Below are 12,387 nucleotides of genomic sequence, written 5' to 3' on the forward strand. Positions count from 1 at the left end.
GGTGACAAAATTAATAGATGAGGGGCGAGCAACTGATGTCATTTACCTGGACCTGAGCAAAGCCTTCGACACTGTCCCACACCACATCCTGGTCTCCAGGCTGGTGACACATGGGTTTGATGGGTGGACCACTAGATGGATAAGGAACTGGCTTGATGGCCGCACCCAAAGAGTGGCTGTCAATGGCTCCATGTCCCAGTGGAGGCCAGTGACAAGTGGAGTCCCTCAGGGATCAGTCCTGGGACCTATCTTATTCAACATCTTTGTGGGGGACATGGACAGTGGCATTGAGTGCACCCTCAGCAAGTTTGCTGATGACACCAAGCTGTGTGGTGCAGCAGACACGCTGGAGGGAAGGGAGGCCATCCAGAGGGACCTTGACAGGCTGGAGAGGTGGGCACAGGCCAACCTCATGAAGTTCAATAAGAGCAAGTGCAGGGTCCTGCATCTGGGTCGAGGCAATCCCAGGCACAAATACAGGCTGGGCAGTGACTGGCTGGAGGATAGCCCTGAGGAGAGAGACTTGGGGGTGCTGGTGGACAAAAAGCTCAACATGAGCTCTCAGTGTGCACTTGCAGCCCGCAAAGCCAATCAGATCCTGGGCTGCATCAGGAGAAGTGTGGCTAGCAGGTCGAGGGAGGTGATCCTCCCCCTCTACTCAGCCCTGGTGAGACCCCACCTGGAGTACTGTGTCCAGTTCTGGAGCCCCTATTACAAGAGGGATGTGGAGGTGCTGGAACGTGTCCAGAGAAGGGCCACGAGGATGATCAGAGGGCTGGAGCACCTCTCCTATGAGGACAGACTGAAGGAGTTGGGGCTGTACAGTCTGCAGAAGAGAAGGCTCCGAGGTGACCTAATTGTCGCCTTCCAGTATCTGAAGGGGGCCTACAGGAAGGCAGGGGAAGGACTTCTCAGGATATCAGGTAGTGATAGGACTAGGGGGAATGGAATGAAGCTGGAGGTGGGGAGATTCAGGCTGGATGTGAGGAGGAGGTTCTTCACCATGAGAGTGGTGAAACCCTGGAATGGGTTGTGCAGGGAGGTGGTCGAGGCCCCGTCCCTGGGGGTGTTTAAGAGCAGGCTGGATGAGGCTCTGGGCAGCCTGATCTAGTGTGGGGTGTCCCTGCCCATGGCAGGGGGGTTGGAACTAGATGATCCTTGTGGTCCCTTCCAACCCTGAATGAAACTATGAAACTATGAAACTATGAAACTATAAGGGGGCACTTAATTAGAATTCAATGTTCTCATTGTACTTAAACCAGGAGTATGCTGGAATTATCCAGCTGCAGCACCATACCCTTCCAAAGATGTGTCAATCACACTGTTACCAGTGCACTAGTGAATAGTACTATTGTGAGGTGGTTGCAGCAAACAACTTGTAATTTGTGCCACCCAAGCTAACTGTGTACTGGCAAACCTGCCATTTCACATGACATGGTCATTAGTATCTCTGGAGCACTTGGCTGTCTCCTGGTGTGTTGATCAATGCTTTAGTTATCATATCTTTTGCTGAGAATCACTCTTGCTGCCAACCTGTGTCATCATATACCTGCCTAGGGCTTCACAGTGTGGTTTCAAGTGTGTGCCATTATGTTCTGTCGCTTCACAAAGGATACCTGCTTAGGCTGTGGTTTGTTTTATCATGCAAATCCTGCAGCTGAGAGAGTGATCTCGCATAAAAACAGTTAGGCAGAAATTGCAGGTCACCAATAGGAAAATGTCCTTCTTTGTGTGTTCAGAGGTCACTGTAGTGCAGTCTGAACTGCTCTCCTTGGTTTATAACAAAGTAAAGGCCTAACCCAGGAAAGTCTAGACCTGATATCTGTCCTGCCAATAAGAGCAGGCTTTTCTTGCAAGCCTTTGCTTTTATATCTCTTCAGTTACAGCATTGTGTCTTGTGGCTGGAAGAGACTGGAAAATGTTTAATTTGCAACATTGAGGAGGGAGTGGAGAGGAAACAACTCCATTTCTGGTAAAATAACATGATGTGCTGTATGCTGCTCCTGTATACCTGCTGCTGCTCTGGCTGAGGCTGTTAATATGACCATGTCTGGGTTCCTGCACTTACATCAATACAGAATTATGATGTTTAATTCATTAAAATACTGTTTACGTCTTATGTTCACCAGATGAAAATTTAGGTGACCCTATAATTCTTTCCATTTGCCTCTTCAGAGCTCATAACAATCCCCCAAAGCTCTTAACGTTGAAACTCATTTCCTCTAATGTTTGTTGTTCTGCCTAGAATATGGGCTTGACATTATGGAAACCCTTAACATTTAAACACATGTCCCACCTGAGGGTTGCTGACTATGAAATTTGTGGGTACTTCCCTAAAATTCAATTTCTTCAGAAAGATTTGGGACCATCCTGGCGCTACTTCTAGCTTTACTGCTAAGGCATTGTGAATAGCGTTCAGGTGCTAGTATTTTTCTGCTGTTGGTAAAATGGAGATTAATAGTGCCCATAGTTGACATAAATAAAAAGACAAATATGTTAAAAAATTCTCTGGACCAGTCAGGTAGATTACCAGGGAAGTTGGGGCTGTTCAGTCTGCAGAAGAGAAGGTTCCGAGGTGACCTAATTGTGGCCTTCCAGTATCTGAAGGGGGCCTACAGGAAGGCTGGGGAAGGACTTCTCAGGATCTCAGGTAGTGATAGGACTAGGGGGAATGGAGTGAAGCTGGAGGTGGGGAGATTCAGGCTAGATGTGAGGAGGAGGTTCTTCACCATGAGAGTGGTGAAACCCTGGAATGGGTTGTCCAGGGAGGTGGTTGAGGCCCCGTCCCTGGAGGTGCTTAAGAGCAGGCTGGATGAGGCTCTGGCCAGCCTGATCTAGTGTGGGGTGTCCCTGCCCATGGCAGGGGGGTTGGCACTAGATGATCCTTGTGGTCCCTTCCAACCCTGAATGATACTATGATACTATGCTCTGTAGATGGAAGATTATTCATGCTACACAAGTATCCTGTACAAGGAGGATACTAACAACAGAACAAGGATTGTACATTCTGCTCTTATAGAAAGCCATAGCAATAACATGGAGAGGAGAGCAGCAGATGAATGAAATGGCAGGCAAAGAAGGAGGGAAATGTAATTGAGGTAAATTGACAGTGACACAAAGTTTGTGATTGCATGAGGAAAGCATAGAAGAAAAGTAAGGAGAAAGCAATAGAAAGGTCCACAACAATCTGGAAGAAGTCAGCCCTTACTCATAGTGAAATTAAGGTTTTCTGGATTCTTCTTGACCCTGAAGTTCATTTGGTATCTTCTTGTTCTGGTGAAATATATTTTGGAGACTTTCTCGTGCTTGCTACGGTCCTGGAGACATCCCACGTTCGGAATCTCACCTGCTGTACCTTCATAAAGGCAGACCTGCAGAAATTGAAGCTGTGCAATGTGCAAGACCTCATTTTAAAGATCTTTTATAACACCCTGATGCACTTCCATTGTTACAGCATGCCTAGACCATAGCTGGTTTGGTAGCGAGGTGCTGGTTTGGTAGTGCTACTACTATAACAGTAGCTGACTGAAAAGAGACCCTGGCACTTGGCATCAAATGTCGCCCATTTTTTCTACTACGTATTTTAAGGTTTCTGGCCCATCAAAAAATTCAGAAGGCAAATGCAGTCTGTGAGCTCACAGTCTGGTGGGTTTTTTTCCTTTGAGATGGACAAATAGATGTCATATGGAGCCTGGCTTGGCATTGATTCACAGAGAGGATGAGCTTTTTGGCATGCCATGTTGTATAGCATGATTCTCTTTCACAGATACCAGGGGAGCAGATGTTCCTCGGGTGGCCCCAGGCTGGTAGGCATCATATGTATACTTGACAAAATTCTACAGAGCAGACTGTTTGAAACATTTTGGGACTCCTGTGTCCTGTCTGTTCAGTGCTGTTTGGTAGCTGGCTTGGCCTGGCACCTTTTCAAACTAACTCAAATCAATTAATGTATGTTGTTGAGCTTAAATAGCTCTTGGCCAAGATCTGTGGTAGCACCTCCACACAGAGAATGTTGTCTGCTATGTAATTAACAATCTTTGGTTTTAAGGTCTACATTAGTTGAAGTTTTCTCTGAGAAAGGAGAGTGCTTTGACTGGGGTACAATGTGAACTAACAAACCAAACTAGTTGAACAATTTCAGTTGTTGGTGCCTTTGGAGTTTTATTAGGATTGCTCTTTTTATGTAGAGAAAATAAAGGGCAAAAACAGGATGACCAAGACAGAAGATCATCAAGGAACTCTCCTCTCAAGGTGTATTTGGCAAGGTTTTCACTGCATTGATTGTTCAGTAAATAAGCCTCCATTTTTTTTTAATGTTACATACCACTGTTACAAAGTGGATATCCCGAATCCCATATTCCCAAATTAAGTAAAGCAGTTCAGGAAAAGTAATGATCTGCTCTGAGATTATTAGGCATGGCTCCTGTTGTGCCTCTTTGTTCTGGATTTGAAGACTCTGCCATTCAGTGGTTCCTAGTAGTTATACAGTGAATCCATAATGCACTAAGGAATAAAAACTACTACTGGGCTTTAGCCATGGATTTGTTAATGCATTATATGTATTTCTTCCCCCCCCACTGAAGAGTACTCAAAAGGTTCCAAACACTCCCCATCAGTTTATTGGGATTGAATTTATGTAACTCATGTTACATAAATGGAAATGGAAATCTGATAAATGTTGCATCTTGCTGGGTAGGGAATGCTCCTGGTATCGTTCAACTCCCTTCTCATTTCATGCATAATAATGAGAATCATTATTTTTGTTTCTTTGGGTTTCTTTTTTTCCAATCACTATTTCTATTTGTTCTGTGTTTGACAGAAAACGAGCTGGCAACTCCACCTTTAGATGGCATCATCCTCCCAGGAGTGACAAGACAAAGCATTTTGGATCTGGCACGCAACTGGGTGAGCGCTTTGACCCTTGGCAGTAATGGTTTCAACGATGTTATAAGATCAATGATAGCAAGCATTCCTGGTGCTCAGTATCTTGAAGTTCAACTCATCTGGTCAAATCCCTTAACCAAAATGGGAACTAAGGGCATATTCGTAGATTCCCTGCAACATCATCAGAATACCCACACCTGTCACACAGAATATTATCGAGCTTGCAAAATTAGCTCCGTGCAGTATTTAACATGAAAATTCTCATTAAAGCCACTGGTACCAGCTACTTGAAGCAAGGAAACAAGCAATTACCATGCTGACCAGAGCTATAGTTTACTCATCAGCACACTGTTTCTTCATTCAGTTCTCATGGTTCCACCCTTATTTCTATTAACTAGCATGCAGCCTAAAATCCAGCCACAGTCTTGAAGTAATCTGTCTGCTTCCAGATTCCAGTTCTGTAGTGTAGCCATCCAAGTACTTACCAGGACACTTGGGACTATCTCACATTTTGAAATGCAGCAGACTATTCACTCTGTACTGTATTCAAATGTGGTGTTGCAGCTTGGATAAGGATACTGTAAAGGCTAACTGTAAGGACACTAAACTCAGTATCCTGTCTCCTGACTTTTGACCATGCTTATGTTTAGGGAGGATTAATAGGAATAACACAGGCATGTGTGATGCTTTCCCCTTGGTATTAACTCAGCTTCCAACTACCTGTAACTGAAAGGCTTGCTGAAACACAGTTAGATGACTCAAATTCAACTTGCAATGAAGACAGCTAGGCTTGTACTTCATGACACATGTCACTTACTGAACTCCTATGCATCTTTATTTGTATTGCTCCCATCTCCTTTACAAGACCGACAGATATTCCCAGTTGATAGGGCTTGTTTGTGAGAAACCAGACCCTCACCTCAGTCCTCTGGATGCGGAGATCGAGACACCCTCAGTCAGTTTGCGGATGACACTAAGCTGGGATGGACTCTTGATCTACTGGAGGGTTGGAGGCTCTACAGAGGGACCTGGCCAGGCTGCGTTGCTGGGTTGAGGCCAGTGGGATGAGGTTCAACAAGGCCAAGAGTTGCATCCTGCACTTGGGTGACAACAACCCCATGAATGCTCCAGGCTTGGGGCAGAGTGGCTGGAAACTGCCTGGTGGTTGATAGTGGCTGAGGATGAGACAGTGTGTGCCCAGGTGGCCAAGAAGGTGACCCACATCCTGGCATGGATCAGCAGCAATGTGGCTAGCACAACCAGAGCAGGGAACATCTACCTGTACTGGGCACTGGTGAGACCACACCTTGAGTCCTGGATTCAGTTTTGGGGACCTCATTCCAAGAGGGATATTGAGGAGCTGAGGTGGGTCCAGAGAAGGGCAACAAGACTGGTGAAGGGTCTGGAGAACAGGTCTGGTAAGGGGCAGCTGAGGGAACTGGAGTGACAGGAAAAGAGAAAACAGCCTCAAGTTGTTCCATGAAAGGTTTAGGTTGGACTGAGGAACAGTTTCTTCCACTTGGTTTGTAAAGGCCTGGTCCAAGATGTCCAGGGAAGTGGTGGAATCCTTATTCCTGGAGGGGTTTCAAAGCCATGGAGAAGTGGTGCTGAGGGACATGGTTTAGTGATGACCTGGCAGTGTTGGGTTAATAGTTGGACTCCATGATCTTACAGATGTCTTGCAAAATAATTCTGTGATTCTCTTAGGCATCTTCTATTCTGACATTGCTCTCTTCTTCCTGACCTCCTTTCCCTAATCTGTCTGAAACTCTGCATACATGGTGTCCTTGCCTCACTCTCCCGTTACTGTCCCGTGCAAGAGCATCTCTAGTTCATGTTAAAATACTTGTCTATAGAACAAGCTCTAAGCTTTAGTTTAGTCTGCTAGGACCATAAAGTCCACATAAACCCATGAAATTAAAATTTCAAAGTTTGATGTTTACTTCTGTTCTTTAAACACACTCCCTCAGTAAGTTGCTCTGCCTTCTTTAACACTTGTAGAAGGGATAACACTTCCCCTATCAAGACAGTCCAAAGTGAATTGTTTTACTCATACCTGCAGTACAGTTAACTTTTGTTTGTGACAGCTGTGTACAGGCCACAGTGTGGAATTCCCCCAGGGATTAAAGAACTATGCCTCATAGAGTTGGCATTCCAGGTGGAATTAACAGAATGTGTTTTGCTTGGGAATTGTGTGAGAGTGGGATGCAAAGCTCTCCTGAGCAGTTTCTGTACAAACTCTACCATGCTGAAAACCACGAGTAGTCAGATCCTGCTGTTACGTGACCCATGACAAATTCCCCTCTCTTATTCCCTCATGCAGTATCAATATCCTGTAGAAACTCAGGGGGCAGTGCCACTTCACCATCAGGCCTGTATGTGGCAAACCACAGCCTTTCTATAAGGTCATTCTTTTGATTTGAGTCTTGTCTCGTGTGAAGAAAAGGTCACAAGATCACAGCCAAAACTTGACTGTCACTAGAAACAGGGAAAAAAAAAGGAAAAAGGAAAACCAAAACCCCACAAAAGCATCATTTGGAAACTTTTTGCAGTTTTTATGGTTGAATTTTTTTGTCTTGTGCAGGGAGAATTTAAAGTTTCTGAGCGATACATCACCATGAGTGACCTGACAGCGGCCTTGGAAGAGAACAGAGTGAAGGAAATGTTTGGGGCTGGAACAGCTTGTATTGTGTGTCCTATCTCGAAAATTTTATATAAGGGCAAGGTAAGAAAATAGGTTGGGGGCTTTCTTGTTGTTGTTGGGTTTTGTTTGCTTTCCCTTTCTTTTTTTCCCACCTTCTTTCTTCAGAAGTTTATCATCATTAACTGCAGCTGAAGCAAAATAACTTGTGAAATAGAATGGGATTGGTGCCAGAAGCCTGGAAAGATGAACAGTGTCAGTATGTTGTCAGAAGAGAACTTTCCCTTTATTCAATGCATAAAATCTCACTTCCTGGAAAAAGGGGGGGAAAAATAGCTCCCAGCTTGTTTGAAAACACAGAAAAGTACATTCTCCAACAGTTCTTTTATTGAACTTTTTTCCCAAAGTTAAGGCACCTAGGAATGTGAGAAGAGGAAAGGCTTTCTCAGGGAACAAAGTTTCTGAGCCCCTGCATTTTTCCTTCTCAAGTTCTTCTCATCTTTTTCCATCATTGCAGGGAACTTAGCTCAGTTTCAGGAGGACTTGCAGCTGCTTCCACCTACTATACATCATGTGGGAGGTTTCTCCTGCCCAGGTGGAATTGCAGAAACACTCAGACCCATAAGACAACTAGATGCTATTTAGCCAGCACAAAGTTATTTCAGAGGACTGGGTTATTGCCGTTACATATATGGATGTGCTTTGCTCCACTAAATATGAGAAGTGCAGTAACTGGCTGTGAAGTGATACTGCTTTAATTGATAAGATGGAATAAATGTGCTGATATAACTGGGTTGAAAGGTAGTATGAGAGACACTGAAGTGCTGAGTGATGCTATGTACTGTAAATGTACCTGCTGTGTTCCTACACCATATTAAATACTGTATATACTGTTACTACTCTTGCCTGTAGAACAGAACTTTTGGCTTGGACAGATCTTTTGGAAGGTTTAGATGAGCTTTTGTTTCAAAGCAGCATCACTCTAATTTTTCACTGTCTCAGCATCTCTCCCTATAAAAAACATTGCTTTGTCTTTCCCTACTTGTAAGAAGATAGAATTATAAAGCTTGATAAACATTTATTAAACTTGGTGATCTAGAGGTATTCACGTGTACATAAAGCTATTATTACATCTTATTCTCTCTCTTTTTCCCCCTGCTACCCCTTTCCTTGATTTGATGTCAGCATTTGCACATTCCAACCATGGAGAATGGACCTCAGATAACCACCCGTTTCCTGAACAAGCTGACTGATATCCAGGTAAGTAGCTTCCTCTTCTTTAACCAGATAAAGTGATAAAAGGTGCGCCTACATCTCGAATATTGTGTCCAGTTCTGGGCCACTCAGTTCAAGAAGGACCTTAGGGAACTGCTTGAGAGAGTCCAGCTCAGAGCCGCAAAGATGCTGAAGGCAGTGGAACATCTCCCTGATGAGGAAAGGCTGAGGGAGCTGGGTCTCTTTATCTTGGAGAAGAGCCTGAGGGGTGACCTCATTCATGTTTATAAAGATGTGAAGGGTTAGTGTCAGGAGGATGGATCCAGGCTCTGCTCAGTGATGTGCAGTTCCAGAGCAAGGGGCAGTGAGTACAAGCTGGAATATAGGAGGTTCCATGTGAACAGAAGGGAAAACTTACTCACTCTGAGGGTAGCAGAGCCCCGGAGCAGGCTGCCCAGAGAGGTTGTGGAGTTTCCTTCTCTGGAGACATTCCAAACCTGCCTGGATGTGTTCCTGTGTGACCTATTGTAGGTGATCCTGCTCTGGCAGGGGATTGGACTGGATGACCTCTGGAGGTTCCTTCCAACCCCTAACATTCTGTGAGTCTGTGATTTGAAAATACCAGAAAATAATCGTTTTAATAGTGGTGCTTATAGCCTTATGTGACAATAAAGGCTTTTTTGTATGGTTTGATTTTATTCTATCACCATTTCTTAAAATTATTATTTGTTGTTTTCCCCTTGAGAAAGTGTGATATGAATAGAGAAAGAGACTTTTTTTTTTTTTCTCTTGTTCATCTTGGAAGCTGGATGAGAGTTGTAGGATACTACTGCTACTGTTATCACTATTGTTGTTAGAGGTTCTTTAAGACATTATAAAGAACCTTAATAACTGCAATCACAATTAACATAGGCTAAGCATTAAAGAGATGGGATAAGCAGCAAGCACTCCCTGGGCACAGCCAGCTGATAATCATCTCTTTTTCTCAGCATCTTTCCAATCACACAGTTGCTTCTTGATCTTAAAACAATTACTTTCACTGTGATTTGTTAAATATAAAGGTGTACTTAGACTCTGTACTCAATCTTCATGCCTGGGCATGGGATTCAATACCATTTCAGGTAAAGTCAATGAGCAGCACTTATTGGTCCTTATTTTAGTTGCTTGTTTTGTTTTCCTTGTTCAGCATAGTTTATTGTAGGGGATATGGGAATAGGAGTAGGTCTTGGCAAGTTACAGGTCCCTTTATTTAAGGTCTCATAGCGGCTTCTTGGTGGTATTGTCATAACTTTATTGTCATATGTCCAGGTTTGTTACATACTTTTCATTGTGATCACTGTTTCCATAGTTTTCTGCTCTGTATTTAAAGCTCTCTTGCTTGTATGTCAAGTATTTATCCATAATGTCTGAAAGCACTTCTGTAAATCCTGTGTTACCTTCTGATGTTTTTTCAGTGTGTTAGGGCCTGCAACAATTTGTCATCAGTTTGAGTTTCCAATGGTCACTTCTAATTGCAGTCATCTAATAGCTCAGTGGCAGAAAGAGTTGAGGCCAGTTCTAGCACCTCGTGGAGTGTTGTGCAGGGGCAGGTATTGCCTTAGCAGTTTGCGTCATGAGACAAGCAAGTGCCATCTCCAGAAGAATAGCCTGTGAAATCCAGAATTCTGTTCCAGAAGACAACACTGGAATATGTGACTTTCTCCCTTGGCCAAGAGATAGTGAGTGGGTTATTAAGACAAATTTATCCAGCTTGCTCTCTGAGGCTTCTTCCCAGCACTCCCTAATCATTCTTTTCCACCTGCAAGCAAAGGCTCAGGAGGAAGCTGAAAAAAGTATGGATTGCTTCTAACCATTGCCTTTCTTAATCCTTCTCATTTTACACCTGTGCATATGGACCTTTTTACCTTTAAACTACATACATACCTTGTTTTCATTAGTTACATGCCAAGAGTAAATCAATCACTCTGGGAAAGTGCTGGACTATTAGGCATATGTTTCCTTCTGTTTCCTTCCTCCCTTGAAAAAGTCAGGGGAGTGAGAACTCTTCCTCATTAGAAAAGTGATTTTTAAAGAGAATGATGGCTGATTCCCCTTTAATAGCCACTCAGTGGCTGCTGGTTTTATTTCTGCATATTTCTATCTGTGGAGAGATGAGCTCATATCCCAGTGGACCCCAGGTTGTCCTACAGAAAACAATGCTGTAGGGCACCACACAGAATGTGTAATATTCTTAAAACATCAGAGGAGTTTGCAGGATCTTTCACGAAGGTCTTCTGTGTGTTCTGCCAGCAGGAGAAAAACCAAATCTCTTTGCAGTGTCGTTGGACCCATGTCCTACCATTTGGACAGTCTGAGGCTGTTATTCCAAGGAACAGGCAAGATCTAAATGCAATGAAAATTACAGCCAAATACAACTTGTGTCTCCATGCTGTGCCCAAACTAGGGCAATGTATCCATTTCATGTTGGACAATGGGCATTTGTATGAAAAGTACAAATTCTCAGTGCCCATATTGTTCTGCATCTGAACCTGTCACCAAGAGGTGCAGAGCTCCATCTCCAATACCAGTATGTCAGTTCCCTTGGGTACAATACGTGCTTTTAAAACATTTTCAGATTATCTTCATTATTGTGTTTCCAAGTCTATTTTCATGCTGTTTATTGTTCTTTTGTAAGTCTTCTGTGTTCAACAGGATTTATTTGGATTTGAACAGCTGTTCAGTGACAACTAGAGCTAGAGTGACAAATTAGAAACTCATGGGGAGAACTGATTCCATTTCTCATGCCAATTGAGACAGTAGTAGCACTGCAATGCACATTTCCCTTCTAATCACTGAGTGGAAATCATGATTAAAAATCTCTATCAGCCTTTTATTATATTCTTTTTTTTTTTTTAACTAACTCATTTATATTGTATACAGTAATAGTGTGTTTGTGAATGATATATTCATAGCACACTGTCTTCTGTAACCAATTGAGTCAGATGATTCAGAGATGTGATTCTTTCCTCTGGGAGTGCCACTCAAATGTTTGTGTGGTTTTGCATTCCATACTTTGAGAATAAACGAGCTTTTGCTATAGCCATTAGAGTGAAGATTGGGGTGCAGCTTGGAAGGGACAGAAAGAATGTGAGGCATTGTTTATATTGTATGATATAAAATACATTTAAACACTGTAGTCAAGACAGGAGAGAATGGCTATTTAGTGAAAAACCCTATCTTTCTCAAAGTTGCACAATCTAAATGGATAGGCCAGCAGAACACAACCAGAGAAGGTGAATATGTGTTAATTTTTAGACAGTGGGACCTGTGGCAAGGGGTAAAAGGGATGGGATTAACTATCTTAAGATACAAAATCTTTGACAGAATCAGAAATGGAAGCTACATCTGCTTTTATTCCTGGAATTAAAACATTCTGCTTGTGGTGTAACATCTTCATTCTCCTTTTAATCCTGGAAGTGGCTTCAAATCATAGTCATAGAATCATTTAGATTGGAAAAGACTTAGGAAGTCATTGAGTCCAACCATTAACATAGCACTGCTGAGTCTACCACTAAACCACTTTCCTGAACACCACATTTATACACCTTCAGGGATGGTGACTTAATCACTTCCCTCAGCAACTAACTATTCCAGTGGCTCACAACCCT

The 12,387-nt window shown here is 43.2% G+C and overlaps 1 protein-coding gene across 2 annotated transcripts in view; it reads left to right on the top strand.

Moving 5' to 3' along the window:
* Window positions 1-12,387, top strand: part of BCAT1 (branched chain amino acid transaminase 1) — a 70,009-nt gene that overhangs the window by 47,445 nt on the left and 10,177 nt on the right. For both annotated transcript variants that reach the window (XM_068141926.1, XM_068141927.1), the window contains 3 exons: window positions 4,820-4,905; window positions 7,469-7,609; window positions 8,711-8,785. In XM_068141926.1, the coding sequence (XP_067998027.1) occupies window positions 4,820-4,905; window positions 7,469-7,609; window positions 8,711-8,785 (302 nt within the window). The remainder of the gene's footprint in view (window positions 1-4,819; window positions 4,906-7,468; window positions 7,610-8,710; window positions 8,786-12,387) is intronic.

This window comes from Melanerpes formicivorus, unplaced genomic scaffold (genome assembly GCF_026170545.1).
Source record: "Melanerpes formicivorus ecotype bairdi unplaced genomic scaffold, bMelFor1.0.p_v2 SCAF_8, whole genome shotgun sequence".
Taxonomy (NCBI): Eukaryota; Metazoa; Chordata; class Aves; order Piciformes; family Picidae; genus Melanerpes; species Melanerpes formicivorus.